At 37.0% G+C, this 22,921-nt stretch overlaps 2 protein-coding genes across 2 annotated transcripts; one reads left to right on the forward strand and one right to left on the reverse strand.

Annotated features, from left to right (window-relative positions):
• Positions 1 to 4,753: 4,753 nt before the first annotated feature.
• Positions 4,754 to 13,408, reverse strand: taok3b (TAO kinase 3b). The gene is given in 9 exon segments (XM_051110393.1): positions 4,754 to 6,318; positions 6,451 to 6,633; positions 7,402 to 7,518; positions 7,520 to 7,615; positions 7,782 to 8,021; positions 9,537 to 9,740; positions 9,913 to 10,041; positions 10,740 to 10,976; positions 12,889 to 13,408. Coding segments are annotated over 8 exon segments (1,317 nt in total). The 5' UTR covers positions 10,926 to 10,976; positions 12,889 to 13,408; the 3' UTR covers positions 4,754 to 6,156.
• Positions 13,409 to 15,546: 2,138 nt separating this feature from the next.
• On the forward strand, positions 15,547 to 18,821 carry m17 (IL-6 subfamily cytokine M17). Its single transcript, XM_051110412.1, has 3 exons — positions 15,547 to 15,928; positions 16,239 to 16,390; positions 17,524 to 18,821. The coding sequence occupies exons 1-3, from the start codon at positions 15,871 to 15,873 to the stop codon at positions 17,974 to 17,976; spliced, it is 663 nt and encodes a 220-aa protein (XP_050966369.1). The 5' UTR covers positions 15,547 to 15,870; the 3' UTR covers positions 17,977 to 18,821.
• Positions 18,822 to 22,921: the final 4,100 nt, after the last annotated feature.

The raw sequence follows: 22,921 nt of genomic DNA on the forward strand, positions 1-22,921 counted from the left end.
ACTACATTTTAGAATAATAGTAAAGACAAAAATAGTAATAATTAAAAAAAATAATAATAATTAAATCCATTCTTACTAAACTTCAAACATTTAAGTACAAGTATTTATACTTAAGATTGTAGTATGGTATATAGTGTAGCATTAAGTATTTCAAAGGCTCATAAACATCACTTTTTTAGAAACCTTAGCCTGCGCCCTCGTGTGGTCAGCTCGTGTAACTGTGAGAAAGGGAACATTACTTGCTTGGAACCATTTCTAATGGAAAGAGAAACTTGATTTCCGCCAGGGGGCGCAATGGGGGCTCAGAAATCCACATCCTCACTCCAAATATCTGAACTGAGCGTTGTTGAAGACATTAAAAGCAAACTCCTTAAAGTAGGCGATAATATTTTAAGTAATATCTGTACAGTGTATACAACCAGTGGAAGGTCTGGTACATGTATGTGTATATGAAATAGGCTATTGTAAGTCCACCGCAAAAATCTCTGCGATAAGTTAATTCTGAATCTGATCAACTCTCAGAAATAGTGACTGTCCGATTGCAGACCGACCTGAAGAAACTTCAGTAACCCATTAAGTGAAGAGAACCATTATTAACCCATCCTACCTGATTCACGTGTGACAACTGCCAGACCGCTAAACTCCTGTGCTAAGTTTAGCCTTCCCAGGGCTCAATGGCGCCATTTGCTACATTGCGCCGCCCATATGGGTGATTCTATAATTGCAGGTCAATCATACTATGAAAACGGGTGCCATTTGGGTCCGCAACATTTGATGAGATGTATAAAGTCTTCTACACACTGCACGATTTTAGCAATCCTATATGATCTTTGCTGATCACACTGTGCGACATGCACGTAAACTCTACGATGATGACACCTATATTGACGCGTAGACTACGACGCACATTATTATATTAGAATAAAACGTCATCGGTATGCGCTAGTGGTAAACAAAAAGAGCATAAAGAATTACACTTTGGCAGTTGTTTTTTTTTTTATATTTAAGTTGGCTGGAGAAAGCCAACTTACTGATCTACTATTTAAGATTATTATTACCAAATTTCGGTATCTGTCTCCTCCTAGAGCTTTCAAGCTAGAACCACCAAACTCGGCCCAGATCTTCAGACTGGTCTGACTCGGTGTGCTGTATCTTTTCTAACTGATCCGGCTTATGGTTTTCGTAAACCAGACTATCAAACCCACCAAAAATCCCATAGACTTACATTGACGGACTGTTTGAATGAGCCAACACTCTTCAAACTCCCAGAATGCCTTGAGGCTTAATCAAGCTTCCCTTCTATGTAATGTTACTATTTCTAATCAATTTAGACTCATTTAAACTTCCACTCTAATATTTCTAATATTTCTAATATTTTCTAATAATCTATCTATCTATCTGTCTAAATCATGCTAGCAACATGCTAGTAACTTGCTAATCATGCTAACAACATGCTAGTAACATGCTAATCATGATAGAAACATGCTAGCAACATGTTAGTAACATGCTAATCGTGATAACATGCTAGTAACATGCTAATCATGTTAGAAACATACTAGCAACATGCTAATCGTGCTAACAACATGCTAGTAACTTGCTAATCATGATAGCAACATGTTAGTAACATGCTAATCGTGCTAGCAACAAGCTAGTAACATGTTAGCCATGTTAGAAACATGTTAGTAACATGCTAATCATGTGTGAAACATGCTAATAACTTGCTAATTGTGCTAACAACATTCTTTTAACTTGAAAATTATGATAACAACATTGTAATCAGCCTATAAAAATACAAGCAATAAGCTAATCATGCTAAAACATGTTAACAACATGTTAAATCATGTAAGCAATGTGTTAAATCATGCTAGCTGCTTCCGTACTTTTACAACTGCTTCAAACTTTCAGGCTAGGCTTTCTCAAGCCAACTTAAAGTTAATGTAAAGTTGAAGAGATGTTCTCAAACTTTACTCATCTAGTTTTTTATATGCTGCTTGGATGTATTGTTAAATGTGTTTAACAATGGAAAAATAACAATGCCTGTTTGTTATTTGAAGGTTTAATAATAAAAAAAAAAAAAACTTTGGCAGTTGTTGTTTCTATGTGTGCTGACAAGTACTTTTTATGTGTAAGCAATTTTTATGTTTTTATGTTTAAGCAGTTTTAAGTTTTAGCGCCATGTCACGTTGGTTTCATGTCGCAGTTTTATTGGCTGGTCAGTAAACGTGGGTCGTGGCAGCACACACATCGTGCGATGATCAGGCTGAATTTAAAGAAACAGAATGATCGCAGGCTATCTTTGGTTGCAAGACCGTGACAACGGCCGTCTTTGAACCTTTCTCACTGTGTGACATAGGACCACAGATTAGGAGCCACTATCACAGAAATTGCCACGATTGTTTCACGATGTCAATCTTTCGTCTGAGACAGCCGAAAATCGTGCAGTGTGTAGAGGGCTTAAGGCACAATGGTGCTCGCTGCAGAGCCAGATGGTAATGGGTGGAGATAGACACCTAACCACACCCTAACCCTACCCCTTACCCTATCCTAAACCTAACTCCACCCATTAGTTCACACAGAGGTGGAGCTGGACATCCAGAGAGGGGGAGCTGGAGGCCATTCAGCTCTGCAGTGAGCAGTACTTGCAATAATGCCCCAAAATGTGTTTCCAGAGCTTAAAGTTCTTAATTCAAGTTTTCTTGTTAACACAATATATGATCAAATACTTTCCTTAAAGAGTAACATACAACTTTTCAGACATTTTTCATTAGTATACAATTTCACATGTGCGTACTGACATTTTTTATCTAAAATACCACCAAATAAGGTTTGTTTTTCTTTCCAAACATTTACTATTTGAGCACTATAGCTGTTTATATAAGACATAGTTATTAAAAATAATCTTTATTTTTGTAAATATTTTATGATTTGTGTGCATTTTGACTTACCACTCTGTCACACTAACTTGTTTTAGCTGTAAATAATGTGCTGTTTCTTTAAATGACATCACAATGCATAAGTGGCATCATTTAAGCCTTGTGGCCACCAAGAACTAAAGTAGGCTTGTACTGACATCATTTTACTTTGTTTATTTATTGCTTCAGGGGTAAAGGGTGTAATGGTGTGGTTCTGCTTCCTGTTTAAATGTGAGAATGTGTGAAATCAAGGATTCTAATATAGGAGAATCAATTTATTTTCCATTAACCCTTAATATAGGCTAAAAAATAAAAAATAAAAATAAATACAATTTTCATTTATTTTTTGTTATGAGTTATTTCTACACATTGCTTAATTTGTCCAGTTGACAAACAATACCATAAAGACATCTGTTTTTCATTAAAAATAAAAAAGGAAGTAACTTGTGTTTGGCAAGCACTGATTTATTAAAATTTAATATGTTTTTAATAAGATAGTAGAAAGAATTTCTGTTAGTGAAGGCTTTTTTTCTTAACTTTCTGAAATGCCAAATGGATCTCCAATAATAGAATCACTCAAATGTTTAATTTAACATTGAAAAAAAGAGTAGCCTATAAAAGCAAATGTAGAAAATCTTTTTAATTACAATTTTTGCATTCGCAAATTAAGTTTCACTTGAATAAAACTAAATGTTTTGAATGTTTTCTTAAAATGGTTTGAATATTTCTCTTTTTGTAATCAGCAAACTATCATTCTGATCTCATTGGCGATGTTTCTGTAAGAAATGTCACCATCTTGTGGTCAGTGGAGGGACTGCATATTACATTAATTCATGGGGGGTTGCAAACGCGATTATCTGTCCAAATAACACAGAACTACTGCAGCAAAAGTGACAGCAAATCTCAACATTACAAAAAACGACCACAGAGAGCTTCACAAAATAAAAATCCATGAAACAGCTGTAACTGCTAAAACGTGAATCACAGACACTAGTACTGAACTGAAAAAAAAGGCTCATAAAATCTGGACAGCTGGATCATCAAGATGAAATTTAACATCTGTCCTGGCCAGATAAATCACCTGACATCAAACCACTGTTGCACATTTTGGAGAGAACAGTAAAAAGCCGATTCTCTCTTTCAGCAACTCTGAAGCAATTAGCAGATTTTCTGATAGACGACATTCTACTAGACACTATTCAGAAGTAGTATAAATCTATTCTAAGAATGTTGGAAGTTGTATTAAAGGCAAATGTTGTTTTTTTTTTAAAGCCTGTAAGTATATATATCATATAAACAATAGGCTTCTGTATTGCAACTTTCCTTATTTTCTAGGTCTTTTAATTGTACAAATTAGCAAACATTAATCATACACTAAACGTACTACATAAAAGGGCTGAGATGAGGGAAGAAGTGCTGTAGGGCTGTAGACGAGAAGCAAAGGTGATTATCTGACCAAAATGTGAAGCCAAAAGTACCTTGAAATGACATGAAGAGGATATGGTATCAATTACAGTGTCTTCCATCATATTAACAGCGGTTTGAGGGCATAAAGAACTGAACTACTAAATAGTATGCACTGGAAAACGCACAGAACCATCAGCAACCGGTCTGGTCTATGAGTTTTAAGAAACTGCTCAATGTTTCTCAGCATGCCATTAGCCGATCAATACTTCATTGTGTTTATTTGTTAAAACATCACTTCATTTGTGCAACGGCAGTTTAAACAATGGCTTTTTTGTCGGAGAAGAGGCCGTAAATGACAGTAGCAGGAAATCATCCCGATTATCACTGACAAAACATTATGAGACACTGATGAATAATGAGGGTAAAGGTCAGAGTTTATAAAAGATAGTAGTTGGTCAGGCCCAAAGAATCTTTTATTACACACCACAAATCTGCCTATAAAGTACATGTTGTTGTAAATTAAGAATCGACTGAACCCCTTCTACTAGTTGCGGTAGTGGTGTCTCCCTTAAATGACAGCAAGCCATGAACTCTGTTACACAGAGGTGTTCGCATGATAGCTCCACCAGACATGTAGGAGGCTGTCACATGATGCACGAGAATATAAGTTACTTTCTATTTGACTTACAAAAATAAGTTTGCATTCCTCTGCCTTCACTGAACAAGAGTTCCATAGATCTTTGTTGGCAATGATTGATCAATACATATGTAAACCCTATGTAGGTTATCATATACAAATATTTATATAAAATTTGTACAACACAAATTGCAACATTTTCCCTGTACAAGAGCAGTGATAAGTCCACATTGAATGAATCACAATTCAACAGATTGTGCAAAAGGAGGAAAACAAAAACATTCATCAACATAACTTAAAGGCATTTGGCAATTTGGCGGGTATTTATATCAAAGATAAAGCTTATGTTCAGTATCAATAGCCATGAAAACAAAACTGCTATGACCACTTTTATTTGTACACGGCTAAAATCTCTGACAGATTCATGCTCCACTTCACAACCTGAATTTGTCTTTTAAAGTGCATGCAATAATACCAGTAACTCTGACAGAACTGATTCAATGTAATAAATCCACATCCTGATAAAACTAATGCCAATTAATTTAGGATACTGAACAATGAATACATTTTCTGTTTTTTGTTCTTTTTTTTTGTCCTTTTTCTAAGTAAAAAGAAATAAAGCGTGGGTTCCACAATATGAAAATTAATCCAATGCTCTTAATGTATTCACCATATTTTAAAATCAGACACTGCTTCAAAATCTGCTTCTGCGTAAAGTTTTCATCAACAGTTGTCACATTCTCTGTGATACATACAAAACAGCTAATAGCCACGGTGAAGACGCAGGACACATTCTACAGTCGCAATGTCCTTTGATGACACCAAAGGCATTTCACGCTTCATATCCACCTTACATGATGGGATCATACTTAACATATCAAAGTGCTTACTTGTACTAAAATATCCTGAATTACTAATTTAATACCAAAAGTGGGACAATGGCATGGAGAAAAGGTCAGTTAGTCTAGATATTTCTTCTTGGTTTACGAGCTCGGTGATGCATCGCCGAGCCGCTCTTGTGTCTGTGGCTGTTTAGTTTCTCCTCTCAGAATTTCAGCGAAGTTCTCACAGCCGATATGAGTTATAAGATATTGATCCAGCATTGTCACTGTTTGGGTGATCTTGGTAAATCCAACAATCAGGGACAGTGCAGGCACAATGTGTCCAAAGACATCAGCGTTGAACAGTCCCTCCGTTGGATCATCTGGCCTCATCTTTGGGAAAGTCAAACGAGGCCAAGCTTCCGAATCCTAGCCGCGCACTCTCCGAATCGAACATCTCCAGTTCTCGCTCTTGACGCTCAAATAAATGCTTGATCTTTTCAGTCCGTTCCTTGTGAAGTGAGGCCAGCTCTTCTTCAATCTGTGGACCGAGGTTTGGGCAGACTGTTTACTAGGTATTTCAGGTGTTATTTATTTATTTATTTGACCAGTTATGGGCAGATCTATCCTATGAATTACAGAGGTTCATTTACTGTCAAGTAAAACGGCTCACCTTCTGTTCCAAGTGAGCCCGGCGCAAGGACGCCTTCTGTTCCAACTTCTGCACCTCACGATCATGTTGGGCCTCCATCTGCGCTTTCGTTTTGTTCTGGTAGGCATCGAGGAGCTCCATCTCCTGATGTAGCTGCTGCCTTAAAGCCTGACATTCAGCCTCCTGCTCTTCATCTAAACGTAACTGAGAGAGTTACATGCTGCAATTATTATCTCAAACACTGAGGGGGTTTATTGCAGGGTTAATATTATTAGTTGAAATCACTTTACTGAAAAAAAATAAACATGAATTGAAACCAGAGTACTAAAATAATCAAAATTACATAAACTAAACCTAAAACTTAATAAAAACTATATAGACATTTTAAAAAATAATAAAAATGACAGCAAAATGCAACAAAATTACTAACAAAATTAACTAAAAAATGAAAATATAGAAATAAGGTCAAATTAAAATCAACAAAAACTATAATAGCGTATCATAAATGGTTTGAGCTAGATGAAACTGAGCCTCTTCTTCTATAGTTGTCAGTAGCGAATAAAAACAATATTGCATAAATAAGCAGCAATACAATACTTAACAATAAGTTCAGTTTTCATTTGGAAAACTGATGGTGTAAGTAAAATTTTTGCCTTGCTTGTGGAAATTCATTTCCCTCTATAGCCACTAGAGGGAAACCTCTCAAACGGTTTTGACCAGTAGTTTCTTTCTGAAATGTTTCTTTCTGGTAAATGTGAGAAAAAAAACCTTCAATGGAAACAATTTCCATATTTGTTTCAGTTCCAAAGAAGCAATGTGAAAAATGTTCTTGTTTAGACCCTAAAATAACTTACTCAGTGAGTAATGTGTTTCAACACATTCATCAGATGAAGTGTCAAAGATTCAAGTTTATAACCTAGCATACAAGCACAAACTGAAGGGTCATTATCCTTTGGTGCCTGTGTACTTTACCGATTGCGAGGCCATCATCTCATTAATGCTTTGCTCGTATTGTTCTGCCAGCTGTGCGAGCTTTCGTGTCTGTTCCTCCTTTAGAGACTTCAGGATGGCTTTGTGGTCACCCTTGGGGGGAGACCTCCAACTGATGGTTTCTCAGAGCTTTGTACTGCTTGTTTTGCACCTTACAAGTATCTTGGAACTGCTTTTTGATCTGCATTTCCAAAGTCTATAATGAGAGGAGATTATCTAGGTTAATTTTAACAAGGCATCATGCAAAGGCTAAATACAATTGTGCTTTTCACTTTTCTGTTGTTATCCTTACTTAATGGCTATTTTCTTTACTTTACAGTTTTTCGTTAGTTTTACCTACCATTACAAATTGTGCCGTTTACCTTAAGGTTCCTGGGCTGCTGTCGGCGTTCCAGTGCATGCTTCCTGTGTAGCTCCCGCTGGCGTCGACTGTTGTACTCCTCCTGGTTCTCCAACTCGGTTTGATGCTGGTGGCGCATCAGCTCAAAGCGTAGCCTTTGTAAGGTTTGTAGTTGCCGCTGTTCCAGCTCTTGTGTGGACTCATCCTGTCTGATCATCAATGCGTGCTCCATTTCTTTTTGTGTCTTCTTCTTGTTAAGCTCCTTTAACACAAAGAGCAAGTCATTTATTAATAATGATACTTAAATAGTCTGTATAACATTAATAATCAATGAGTGTAAAAATTAAGAACTTTGTGTTTTTTGGGGTTCTTTTTTTTAACTTTTAGATTTGAAATAGCAGAAGATACTGTGATCAACACTATGTATATTACACACACACAATACCTTCAACAGTTTGCGGTCAGTAAGATATTTTTTTAAAGAAATTAGTACTTTTGTTCAGCAACGATGCATTAAATTAATTCAGACTTTTACATTGTTACAAAAGATAAGATTTGTTTCAAATAAATGCTGTTCTGTCAAACTTTGTAAAAATATTTGACAAAAGCACAGTTCCTCAAAAATGTTAAGCAGAGCAACTGTTTTCAACGTTGATAATAATAAGGAATGTTACTTAAGCACCAAATCAGCATATGTGAATGATTTCTGAAGGATCATGTAACACTGAGGACTGGAGTAATGGCTGTTGATAATTCAGCTTTGCCATCACAGGAATAAATTACATTTTAAAGGGGTCATCGGATGCAAAATTCAATTTACATGTTGCTTGAACTGAAATGTGTCTTGGCAGAGTACACAACCACCCTATAATGATAAAAATCCACCCAGTGTCTTTTTTTTAAATCCCCATAAATCATAACCCCTTTCTCAGATCAAGCCAATCACAGATTCTTGGCAGAGTGATGTAGTTTTGCACAGGCCCCTCCCACAATTGTTGATTGACACTGGCGTTTTAGCATAGACCCGCCCTGAGTGAGCTGTAAACAGTACGCCATTGTTTCAACACTGGAGCAGGTGTAGACAAGAATGTCTCCTAAGCGACTGAGGTGTTTTGTTGTTGGATGTAATAATGAACATGGCAATTGTCATTTACTCCCGGTATCCAAGCCACTGAAGACGCAGAGGATTACTTTGGTTTTTGAAGGAAATGCGCCCCGATCTACCTACATGCGTCTATGTTTACACGAATCATTCGTGAACGAGGCTTCAACTACATAAGAAGTGAGCATACGGTTTTCTTTATGAATCACATTTCCTAATAATGTGCTAGTAAGCAAGTTCCGCGACGAAAGCAGCTGAAGTTAACAGTCTTAGAGAACTGCTCGTCACCCCACGGAAGAGAGGGGTGGGGTGAGCAGAGCTTATTAGCATTTAAAGAGCCATGCACCGAAATGGGTAACTGTGGACAGAGACAAGGTAAAAAGGGTGTTGTTTTACACTACCACTAAGTATGTTGTACTTTTCATTAAGACTGTGAAGAATCATTTCAACTTGTGGAAAATGTGCACCTGATGACCACTTTAAGATATATTCAAATATAAAACAGTTATTTTCAAATAACATGCATGCAAATAACATACGTCCAAACTTTTGAATGGAAGTATGTATTTCGTTCGTTAAACAGTAACCTGGATATCAGATGTCTAAATGAAAAATTCACAAGAACAAAACAATGTGCTTATGACATTCTTTGTTGTGACTCATATTATTTCTTGCCTCCCGCATTTGCTCTTGTTCAAACTCGTGCTTCTTGATAAGGCTTCTTCTTTTTAGAGCACGACAGCTCCTTTCGTAAACCAGTCTTTGCTGGTTCAACAGCTGGGCCTCCTCCTCTGCCTGGGAGCGCTGCATTGTTTCCTTATGCCGTGACAAGCGCTCCTGTTTCTCCTCTTTTGGTGTATCAGAGTCTTCATTCATTTCCTATTGTACACAGAACAAATTAGATTAAATTTACTGCAAAAATGTATCAATAGATTATAGCCATTTACAGGTACAATTAATCTGACATTGTTCAGGCCCCCACAAAAAAAAAATCTCATTGGGCCCAGAAGAGTGGGGCCCATACATAAAAAGCTGTCTGTCCTGATCTCACCTCTTTCATTCTTTCTCTGCATAGTCTGTACTGCTTCTTCTGTGTGTCCAAGAAGGTGGTCAGTTCCTTCTTCTGCTGGACCAAGATCTGTTGCTGGATTCTTTTTTCCTCAGCTGCCGAGGCTTTCAACTTTTGAGAGACAAATTAAATCACATCTGGTTTAGCAGCATTAACCACTAACAAATTAATCATCTGGGCCTAAAGGAGGATAAGTATCAACAAAAGTTCACTGTGGTCAGCTCTACTTTAGTAAAATGACAATATTTTCTCATCCTGGTGATTTGAGTCATTTCATTAGAAATCCATTTATAATCATTTATTGATCCAAATACAGTAGGGTCCAAAAGTCTGAGACTGCTAGGGAACATTTCTATTTATTTTATTTTTTTTATTACAAATTATGAAAATATGTTTGAACTGCAGAATTTCTTTCACCTTCACAGCAGTACTCAAGCTGCATGAACCTTATGTTCTCCAGCATAATTTGAGATGATCCAGAGAGCACCTTGAGCTTCAATGGAAGCAGGAACATCTGACTGCCTATACGGAGTTCAAGTGATCAATGTCACAAATGTGCTTGTTTGATAATACTAAATACTGGAAAGACTTAAATATTTCATAATAACTTTAAATCATAAATTTTTTTGTTCTAAATCTTTCAAAATGTTAAAACATTCTGTTTATTTCCAAGATTAATTAGATTTTTCATTCCAGAGTTTTAATGTGGTCGTCAACCTTTGGACCCCACTGCATGTTCACCATATAAATGTGACACCTTGTAAACTTTTCACGACCCTGTTCACAATGTGTAAAGTAAGAGCACACACCTCCTTGTCCAGTTGTGCAGCTTGCTTCTTGGCCAGCCGCTCCAGTTCAATGTAGGTGTTATTGGCCTGGGTCTCCACTTCCTTCTGCAGCCGGAGCTTGTGCTCATCCATCTCGGCCTTTAGCCTGTTCTCCAGGGCGATCAGCTGCTTCTGGTGCTGCCGCCGCATGCGCTTATACCCTGACATCTGCTCGCGCCGCACAACTTCCTGCTCATGCTCCTGGATCTGCTCACTGACCTGCAAACACACAGTGTGTTGGGGTCAAAGGTCAGGTAAGCCAAGCAAGAAAACTGAAGTTTTTTTTTTTTTTTTAAGGGCCCAGTTTCACAGACAGGGCTTATTTTAAACCAGGACAAGGCCATAGTTCAATTAGGATTTTAAAGTAATTTTTTTAAACATGCCTTAGAAAAAACATGGTAACACTTTAATATAAGGAACAATTCTAACTATTAACTAGTTACTTATTAGCATCCCTATTATTAACATACTGGTTGTTTATTAGTACTTATAAAGCACCTATTCTGCATGATCGTATTCTATATCCCTAATCCTACCCAATACCTGACCTTAACAACTGCCTTAGGAGTTTTTGAGGCAAAAGTAGTTGTTAATGGTTTGTTAATTTTTTAGTGAGAACTGGACCTTAAAATAAAGTGTGACCAAAAACATCACTGGTGTGCATCTTGAGACAAAACAAGGGCACTGACATATTTCAAGATCAGTTGGTGCAAGTTTCTTTCAGTTGAAACTGTTCAGACTTACATTTTAGTCAGGGACTAGGCTTAAGCCTTGTCTGTGAAACCGAGGGAAGATGTAAGATTTTAAGATAGCTGTAAGTTAGACATTTTCTTAAACATTTTAATGACCAGTTCTGTAAAATAAGTGACTTGTCTTTTCTTTAATATTATGATTTATTCATAATTTTCAAAATTTAAAAACATGTAACCATATGTAAATTATTATATAATCAATAAAAATGAGTGTATATCTCATCTTGTACAGTATATGGTGCAGTTTATTGGCCCCATCAGAGTAATTATGTATATAATGATCAGCATTGTTTGATATAACAGGCCCTTCAATTTTCTATAAAATATTTAGTTTTTTGCTCACAACTAGCATGAGGTTACAGAATGGATCAATTAAAAAAAAATAAAAAAATAAAAAAAAATAATTATTTAAAGAAACATCCATGTCTAAAACTTACAATACAATACAATACCAAAATTTTAGGTTAAAACTGATATGCATGCATAAAGAAAAGTAGATGACATATTGTGATTTCCCTGTTTGGTGTTTCACTGTTTTTAATCACATTATAATAATGATTAGTTCATTATAAATGATCCTGTGGTGTGGCAAATTCATGTTGATAGTAAAAATATTCCATGCCATTTAATATGAGATCATAAAAAAGCTTCACGCATACAAATTATTTAAAAAACAGCAAATTTCTGAATAAAATAAAATCATTTTATATGTTGCATTTCAGCACATGTCAGCTACCACGTATTATGAAGCCTGCCTTACACATATCATTCACCAAAACAGGTTTAAAACACGTATGGAGGCTAGATCTCATAAATGGGGAAGACCTCATTATTTTTTACCAGGGGCATATTTCACCTTATACTATTGGTATTTAGCTTCATATGATTTTACATTAAAAACATATATATATTTATTTCAGAGCTAATCAGCTTCATCCTGATGGGCTGAACACACTGTGCCTGTGTATAAAATATAATGACTGTAATCACTGACTGAATCAAAATGCAGATATGAAAGCAAATATGTTGTTTTAATGATAGGCTAAAACTCTATATATGTATAAAAAACGTCTGACTTAGTTTGCATTCTAGAAAGGATCTACATATGTGGACAGAGAGAAAAAAAAACACTGTACATCATGTACAGCTCCAGAAAAGAGCTCCGAATCACAACAAAATGAATATCTTTACTACAACAAAAACGAAGCGTAAAATAAGCCTGCGCTCCGGAGACAGAAAGACATAGGGGGGATGAAAAAGCGCTTATTAACAGGATGTGGTTGCCATGGCTACTGATGTGGGGTTGAGTGGATGACCATGGCAGGCCTGCATTTCTTATGCAAAAACGGCGAGCGGAAGAGGAGAGATAGGCTGCCTACCAAAGATGCTGGTGTGATGATGGCAAAGCGTTGGCGGATGCTGCTGCTGCGATGATGGCGAGCCCGGCTCTTGTGAAAAGAAGAAGGCCGCAGCTCTGGCCTGATGTCCCTGTCTCCAGCCTCATCCCTCACGCAAGCATGCTTCTGCAGGGGGGGAGGAAAAGACGAAGTGAGTGGGGGTGGGCGCTAACCGAGCGCCCTGCTGCTGATGCTGAGGATGAGGATGATGCCGCTGCTGCGTCTCCCTGCTGCCCGCATACAGCCTGCTGCTTCCAGCGCATCCTCTTCACCCTTCATCTGTTACTGGCGTATGTCGCTCACGGGCGCCTGCAAAAGCAGGCAGGGCATCGCGATGGATGACGCGCCAGTCGCTCGGTACGGCGAGAGCGGGAGTCCGGAGCCTCTCTTCAGACTAGCGGCTGCACTTCCTGAGAAGAAGAAGAAGGAGGAGGAGGACGACGACGAGGAGGAGGAGGAGGAAGCAAACAGATCCGGTGGGATAGAGTGAGTTACGCAATGCCTACCACGGGCAATCAGCGGAAAGAACGTGTGCGCGTGCACGCGCTTTAAACTTTTAACGTTTCCAACTCTACACCCTTAAAGGTGCACTTAGTGAAATTTTCTGCTAATTAAAAAAAGTTTTACATGTCGAGAAATGTCCAAGTGCCTTGGAGAACTGTGATTCAAATGATGTATACTCACAATTAGTGTCGTTCTGGACGCTATTTGTGACCCTGGACCACAAAACCAGTCTTAAGTCGCTGGGGTTTATTTGTAGCAATAGCCAAAAACACATTGTATGGGTCAAAATTATTGATTTTTCTTTTATGGCAAAAATCATTAGGATATTAAGTAAAGATCATGTTCCATGAAGATATTTTGTAAAATTCTTACTGTAAATGTATGAAAACTTAATTTTTGATTAGTCATATACATTGTTAAGAACATTATTTGAAGAACTTTAAAGGCAATTTTCTCAATATTTAGATTTTTTTGCACCCTCAGATTTTTAAATAGTTGTATCTCGGCCAAATATTGTCCTATCCTAACAAACTATACATCATTAAAAAAAGCTTATTTATCCAGCTTTCATGTGATGTATAAATCTCAATTTTGAAAAAATGAACCTTATGACTGGTTTTGTGATCCAGGGTCACATTTTACATGGAGCAAGTTGCATGCAATTGATCGAGTCACTAATCATAATAAACCAAGAGCGATATATATACATTTTGTATTACTGCAAATGTCAGCAAAATAGTCAATTAACACTCTAGAACTAGGTCAATTTAAGTGGTTGCACTTTTAAACACCCGTATCGATAACATGACAACTGTTGTCGTATTTTTACAGTTCTTGCACAATATCAGGATTCCCCTCATTGAATTATAAGAGAGCCATGCTCCCTTGTTAGGAACTATCGTTATTCTTAGCTCTGTTGTAACGAGGTCAGATCCTATGTATTTTTTTTGAGGTGAGTTTAGACTAAAAAGCCTAAACAGGTGATTATGAGAAATACATACAGGAGACTGGGGGATTTCCTTAGGCTGTCAAGTAAAGCATTTCCTGTGTGGTTTAGAGGTTTAGAGAAATTGTCTTTGATCTTTTTGGCCCAAATATAAAATGCAGACCTGTCTGCGCAAATACTGCTGAATTTTCACAGTCACACTTCCAACGAGTTGGCTGAAGCTGATAAACATTAGAAAGGGGTAGAAAGTACCTATTTACTCCTCTCAAGACTGGGCCGCGACACCCACAACGAAAACCCAGGATGTTAAAACAACAATACGATTACGGGGGGAAAGTGACCACAGTCAGCATAAAAGGGCAAATCTAACACACCCTCATTCCCACGACACTTTACCTGTAGTGCATGTTTTTTGGTAAGAATTGTGGAAAGTACCACGTACTAGGTGACTATTACCTGTGTTTTGCTGAGAAGACACTGATTTCCCCTGTGACTTACCACATCAATGTCATGCTTCTGCATGAACAGACATACTTTTTACCCAAGAAATTACATTTATTTGTCTAAGCATATAAATGTATTTTTACAGATGTGGCTGTGAGATCAGCCTTTAATTAAGGCCCTATAGTGAATTTGTGCAAGTTCTTAATTTTTGGCTCTGGGATTTCCCTTGTAGGCCTGAGTCATATGAGGTCAAAACGAAGCTTAGCTCAGTTAACATCATATGCATGTTTTTGTCCACTTTAGTCATTCTGCATGCAATAAAAATGCAATTGCATCACACAAAAGTTGAATAACAGTGCAGCAAATCAAATCACAGCAAAGTCTGTCATCTTCCTTCCTTGTCTAATGCTGATAGGTGGCTGAAATTCCCAACTTCGTGCTTTTGCGTCAAAAGATCGAAAGGTATCAGTGAAATCTGGTGTTGAGAAACTACCTTCCTTTTACAAGACCACTTCCTGTTGAACCAATGGGCACAGAGTTCAGAGCAAGGGTGGAAGAGCGCAGTTAGAGAATTTAGAGCAATGTTATTGACTGAACATACGATAAAAAGTGTGATCTAAAAATCCAAGGGTATACCTATATAAAAGTAATCTACATATTAATGTTACATACATAAAATAAGAAATTCATGGGGCATTTGAGATTGTGCAACATAAAAATCTTTTTAACATATGAAAGGTACGAGTAAAAACTCATGACATTTGTACTTATCTGAGATCAGACGTAATTAGCTATGACAAAAAGACATGATTGCTCAACCTATCCAGACTGTGCATCACATACGGAGATACAGCTATATGAAAACTGGGCGGTAACTAAAGAAGCAGAGAACATTACACATAGTACATGTGATAATGAAGACGCAAAAAGAAAAAATTCTGGGAACTCTTGTTGCCTCAGAAAGCTGGCCGCGTCATTTCCTTCCAATGACAAATGTGTGGTTTCAGTCTTTAAAAACTTTTTCAGAGTTGTGATCATGACCAGTTTGAAACTTTGTCTGCGAACGGAGAATGAATTGTCATGTTAGGAACATGGTCTGCCTATCTCAGAGATCACAAGCAAAATTCAGTAAGTATTACAGCCATGCTGCACACATAACAATATGCTTACAGTCAATGGTCAAACATGGAACATTGTTCATGTTGTGATTTGATTACTAACCCAATTGCATAAACAAAGCATGCATATTTGTTAAAGTATGTTGCATTTGATTGTTTTACATGTATACTGATTATATATATATGTGCACTTGAAGATGGACATCTGGTCATTCTGACTCCAGTGAATGTGAAACTAAAAAAGGGTGCACCATAAAATATGAATATGTTCTGATTTTAAGTTTGTGGATCATGACTTAATTACTTTTTTTTTTATTCAGGAATAATCCTCCCTATCCTCATCTTGATTGCGGTTGAGTTAGTGAATCCAACAATGTCATGCAAGCACGAAAACTGCAGCCAGAATCTTCACCGCAGTCTGAAGCTCACTAGGTTAATGAGAAAGAGGACAGCAGAGCTCTTAAAAATATATGTAAGTACTCTCTTTCTATAGTTATGCTTTTGACAGTATAATCATTAACCTTGCAAACAAAGTTTACGTCAGTGGTCCTAAATCAGTTGTGATTGGTACAACAAAGCAGAGATGCTCTGACAATGTAAGCCTAATATGGTCAACAGTTGCTTGGGTGGTTTCCACATAAAGTGAGGTGACTCCTTCCATTGACAAAACTGGGCTGTTTCGAGAGTGCGTGGGATTGTGTGGGAACTGTAAATTTAGCTGTTTGACAGTATATACTGTACATGAAGGGACATAAAATGTGGAAATGAGTCTTTAAGGACAATAGCTAATTTTAGATGTGGGTCGTATACGGGTCATGCAAAAGACAGTCATGACACTGAATGGAGCTAGGTGTCACAGAGTGGGTTTATTTTTAAAAATCAGTTTCTGTCTAAGCCACTGGTTCTTAACCAACTAAAGGAGAAGTTAATTTCCAGAAAATTTTCAGATAATTTACTCACCCCCATGTCAACCAAGACGTTCATGTCTTTCTTTCTTCAGTCAAAAAGAAATTAAGGTTTTTGAGGAAAACATTCCAGGATTTAGTGGACTTCAGTGGTAGCCAATGGGGTGAAGATCCAAATTGTATCAATGCAGCTTCAAAGGGCTCTGCACAATCCCAGCTGAGGAATAAGGGTCTTATCTAATAAAACGATCTGTTGTTTTCTAAGTCAGGCACTAGCTTGACTTCACGCCTTTACGTAATCATGTCTGAAATTTCACACGTAACACAGGCGGAAGTACCGACGCAGTGTTTACAAAGCAATTTGTGGTTAAAATGTATATAAATGTTAATTTTTTTAAAGAATATAACAGATCGTTTCACTAGATACGACCCTTATTTATTATGTAGAGCCCTTTGAAGCTGCATTGAAACTGCAGTTTGGACCTCTATATGGAGAAGTCCACTATATGGAGAAAAATCCTGAAATGTTTTCTTCAAAAAAACATTCTTCTTCTTTTCAACTGAAGAAAGAAAGACATGAACATCTTGGATGACATGGGGATGAATAAATCTCCTTTGAAAAGATGTAAGACAAAACAACTTAAAAATCATATTTTTGTAGAACTAGGGTTCTTACAGGCTCTTGTCTTCTCTCATTCAGAAAGTCAGTCAAGGAGATTCTGCAGACCTGATCTGTGATATGCAAATGGACAATGTTCCAGTATCCACAGTCACTGGCCAGACCACATCGGAGCGCATCTTGAGTGTTTACACCCACCTGAAAGAGTTTCTACCACACATGAGGACAGTGATGGAGCAGCAGAAAGACTTGAATCCTCCAACCAACCCTGTGGTGGAGGGGCTTAACGGGATGATTACACATGTTCGCCACATTGCTCTGAGGGTGAACTGTATCTTGCAAATCCTGCAGCCAAATATACCCGTTCCTGAGCCAGCTGAAAGGCCAACAAGAATTCCCCCTGCACAAAATATTTTCCAGCAGAAAGCCTATGGATGTGTTGTCCTGTCTCGGCTTCAGGAGCTCCTTAGTCAAGCAGTTCAAGAACAGAAGTCTCTTAAGGGGAAACTGTGCAAAAGAACAAAAAGCGGTTGATGAACTAAAATGTGTTCTGTGACATAAAACGATATTGACATAATTTATTCATATTTATTTTTTATAACTAAAGAAATGTCCAGAGTATGTTTTTTTAAATGTATTTATTAATATAATTTATTTTGTCTGTATATGTGGACAAAAAAGTAAAGTTACACAAATTGTTTTTTTTTTTTTTTTTACTGCCATTTAGACATGGATAATCTGTTTTGTAAACTGTCATTGTTCCTTTATTTTCATTTGATTTAGTTATGAAGCAACAACTGTAATCAAAACTGTATACAGTATGACTGGATGTGATGCCTTTTGCCCTGCAAGAAAGAAGGCTAAAAACCACTCTAGTTACTCAGGATTTCTTAACAACACTCTATGATGTTATGTATGTCATCACAGGCAATTGTTTTGATTACAAAGAAATTTGTAGTCATTAACTGTGATGTTACACGTCAGCCATATTGGCTTTTGTGGTCGATGCTAACGTCTATAGCATGACCTGAATAACCTAGAAAGATGTGTATGTACTGTCTGAGACATAGCCTTCAGTTGAGACCATTTTAGAAGACAGGAAGTGCAAGAGACTGATATCAGCCCATAATGACGCACTCATTTCACCACATCAGAAAGGGGAAAAAAACTGACTAGCCGTCTCCCCTGTCACAAGGTATGGGTGTGTGTTTGGGTCCATGTGAGTGAATCTCAAGCCATTTCCCTGTAAATGTTGTGATTATGAATGTATGTATATATTTTGATACTTATTTATATGACACCAGTATGTACGATGATGTTGATGATGTTGATGACTTTCCATTCTTACCTTCAAAATAAACGAAACAGAGAGAAACTTCTGTTCTTGTTCTAATACTCTGTACAAATGTCGCAAAGTTGCACACATGGAAATTCAAAAGTGCTTCTTCCTTTCTTTCCGTTCAGTATATTGCTGACACTTTAAATAGCAATGAAATCATAGCAGAATCAGTAATGGTATATTATGATAGTAATATAGTGCAATATCATACCAAACAACACATATTAAGGATACATTAATAATTAATATGTTAAATGTGTCATGTGATTTATTAATTAGATGTTGTGAGTGGGTGATTGCAGTTTAAAAAATTGCCACTTCAGGCACTTTGCCCTAGTCACACGCTTCTGTGGAAATAGAAGTAGGAAGATTCATTATAGGTCAAGTTCTGCATGGCAATGTTTTTCAGGAAAAACAGGGACAAGAACAAAAAAAATGCTCTGTCAGCATTTTCCCCGCCATTTCGTTAAACATGTTTTATTTTGGTATTATATTATTAAACTGGAAAAAGCAATGTCTTTTATACTCTTCTCAACAAAATAAAAATTAGAGGGATTGTCATATCAATGGAAGTCCTTATTGGCACAACACTCAGAAGGTTAGCAGTGCCGGAAGAGTCAATGAATGCTGCAGAAATTGCATTAGGTGATGCAAGACGGAAAAAAAATTGGAGATGAAAGCATGGTTTTCTTTTTGTTGTAAATGAATCACATAATGCTAAACTGTACATAATGTATTCTATTAAAGGAGAAGTTCACTTCCAGAAGAAACATTTACAGATAATTTACTCACCCCCTTGTCATAAAATGTTCAATGTCCTTCTTTCTTCAGTCGATAAGAAATTATGTTTCTTGAGGAAAATGTTTCAAGATTTCTCTCCATACACACAGGAAAATAGGGGTTTAAAACTGTACCTTTAGGGGTACAACAGTTTGTCTCTGGAGCAGCACCGTTAAAAGGACATCTTTGTATTTTTTTATTTATTTATTTATTTTTTACCCCTAATAGGTAAGACAAGAACAGGTATTCTTTTTGGTTTTAGGACAAAATTAATGAAAGTTTTGACCACTAAAGCAGAGGTCTCAAACTCAATTCCTGGAGGGCTCCAACCAGCTCCAACTCACACCTGCTTGGAAGTTTCTGGTAATCCTGAAGACTTTGATTAGCTGGATCAGGTGTGTTTAATTAGTTCTGGAGCTAAACTGTGCAGAGTTGTGGCCCTCCAGAAATTGAGTTTGAGACCAGTGACCTAAAGGGTAAGTATTACTACTCTAAGGTACTATTATGTACCTATTAGGGGTAAAAAAGGTACAAAAGTGTCCTTCTAAGGGTACTGCTCCAGCGACAAGCTGTTATACCCCAAAAAGTACAATTTTAAAGCCTTATTTTTCTGTGTATATAGTGGACTTCAATGGTGCCCCCAAGTTTGAACTTCGAAAATGCAGCTTCAAATGGCTCTAAACAATTCCAGCTGAAGAAGAAGGCAAAATTATCTAGCAAAATGATTGGTTATTTTTGAAACAAATTGAACAACTGATATACTTTTTAACCTCAAATGCTTGTCTTGTGTACGTCTGCATGAACTGTTTTTTTCGGTTCAAGACAGGGTATGTAAAAAACTCCCATCTCATTTTCTTCCCCAACTTCAAAATTGTCCTGCATCCCTGCAGAAGTACCAACCCAGTGTTTACAAAGTGAACATGCAAAGAAGATCAAACGCCCTTTACAAAAAAAGGTAAAACAGCGATGTAGGGATGATTTTTAAGGTAATGAAGAAAACAAGATTTCGACATACCCTAACTGTATTGACCCGGATTACGCAGACTACGCATGCGCATTGCAGAGACAAGTATTTGAGGTTAAAAAAAAACATAAATTGTCAATTTGTTTTTTTTAGAGCCATTTGAGGCTGCATTTAAACTGCATTTTTAAAAAGTTCAAACCTGGGGGCACCTTTGAAGTCCACTATATGGAGATAACTTCTGAAATGTTTTCCTCAAAAAAACATCATTTCTTATCGACTGAAGAAATGTCATTAATAGAAAGTAATTTCATATAAAGATGTTTAAAAACCACTGCAGTACATTTTTCATAATTCAATAATTATATATAAGTCAATAATTATTTAAAAAAATGTTGAACTTTTACAATTTAATTAGCTATAACCAGGTCATTTTTAAAGGGGCGTGGCCAATTACACCCCAAAGCCTGTAAATCAGGCCTGGGCAAACTCGGTCCTGGTGAGCCGGTGTCCCTGCAGAGTTTAGCTCCATCCCAAATTAAACACACCTGAACAAGCTAATCAGTGTCTTCAGGTTTACTAGAAAGCTACAAACAGGTGAGTTTTATCAGGGTTGGAGCTAAACTCTGCAGGGACACCGGCCCTCCAGGACCGAGTTTGCCCAGGTCTGCTATAAATCCTAGCCTCAAAAATTCATGAAACTAGGTTCTATGGTAAATTACCTGGATTTGCCAAAAATACTTCCTTTAATCATTGATTTAGGTGATTACAGGCTTGCTAAAAATACGTAATACCTTTTTTCATACGTGCTTAAAGGATTAGTTCACATCCAGAGTAAAGATTTCCTGATAATTTACTCACCCCGATGTCATCCAAGATGTCCATGTCTTTCTTTTTTCAGTCGAGAAGAAATTAAGGTTTTTAAGGAAAAGTTTCCAGGATTTTTCTCCATAAAGTGGACTTCAATGGTGGCCAACGGGTTGAAGATCCAAATTGCAGGGAAAAAAAAATCTCGTCTTGCATTAGCTTGACCTTACGCATTATGTAATCATGCATGCATTACGTAGGCAGAAGTACAAACCCAGTCTTTACAAAGTGAACGTGGAAAGAAAGTCAAAGACCCTTTACAAATAAATGTTTTTTTTTTTTTTTTTGAAAATGACTAGGTAAGTTGATGTCACTACGTAAGACCCTTAGTCCTTGGCTGGGATCTTGTAGAGCCTGCAATGAAACTGCAATTTGGACCTTCAACCCATTGGTCACCAATGAAGTCCACTATATGGAGAAAAATCCTGGAATGTTTTCCTCAAAAAACGTAATTTCTTTTCCACTGAAGACATAATTATCAGGAAATTTTTATTCTGGAAGTGACCTAATCCTTTAAATACCTTAGGAAAAAAATGTCCTTAAGCTCAGTTAATTAATGCTTGCAGCTATATTTTTTTAAATTACAATTTTAAAAGTATTTTTGCTATAGGGGAAAAAACTTTTTATGATGTAGACATATGCACTTACTAGTGCATTTAAGCATTTAATGCTGTGAAAGACTCCATTCTCTCATACAATTTGGCAAAGAGAATATGTGCTGAAAAAGTAAATGACTAAAGCTTTAGACCCAGTAATTGATGCTAAAAGACTTTTATCAATGAAAAATCAAGTATTCATTATCCTGTGATCCACCCAACTCTTACAGTACATCATGCATAGAGTATTTTTTTATATCTAATGTTCTAAGTCTAATGTCAGGAGTTGTTAAACCTCTCTAATCAACACATTTTTCATAATAATCTCTAGCAGCTTCATTTTTTCTGGAAACTTCTGTCCTGAAGTTGTGCAAAACAAAAGCTGCAAAACATCGGTAGCAAACAACCCCAGTGATATTTGATATGAAAGAATGTATCAAACATCCTGGTGTTGATACATTTTGATTTCTGCAGAAACACAGATGGGGTTTTCGTGGCGGTGCCCTGCTTACTAGCAAACCAAGGAGTGGCATGTCTTTTCATGAAACAGAAAAAAAGAGAGTAGTGGGTCGCAGAGTTTTTCAGTGGCAGCTTGTGGCGGGGAAGACCCCCTAATCAAATAACATACAATCAAAACAGGTGCTTGTGTGAGAACTTCTTTCCTGTCTAGTGCTGGCAACCTCACTTGACACTTTCACATGAAATATGAAAGTGATCATCGTCTTTTTACCGTCAAATACTGAAGAGATCTGGGAAATGCTTTGAATTGTTTCAGGGGAAAAAAACATCAGTGCATCACAATTTTTCAGTGTTGCAAGATACCGTTTTATTGTGGTAAATGCAAGTTGCAAGTTGATTCAAAACACAGTTGGTGCATGTACAGTCTTTTTTTCCTTTTTAAGGTTAGAAGAAGAAACATTAATTCATTTTGAGACA

The sequence above is a fragment of the Labeo rohita genome, chromosome 5 (assembly GCF_022985175.1).
Source record: "Labeo rohita strain BAU-BD-2019 chromosome 5, IGBB_LRoh.1.0, whole genome shotgun sequence".
NCBI lineage: Eukaryota > Metazoa > Chordata > Actinopteri > Cypriniformes > Cyprinidae > Labeo > Labeo rohita.

Coding starts and splice junctions, on each gene's coding strand:
- m17 (XM_051110412.1), top strand. CDS start 15,871: ATGAATTGTCATGTTAGGAACATGGTCTGCCTATCTCAGAGATCACAA. Junction 15,929..16,238: donor GAGATCACAAGCAAAATTCA/GTAAGTATTACA, acceptor TTTTTTATTCAG/GAATAATCCTCCCTATCCTC. Junction 16,391..17,523: donor CAGAGCTCTTAAAAATATAT/GTAAGTACTCTC, acceptor TCTCTCATTCAG/AAAGTCAGTCAAGGAGATTC.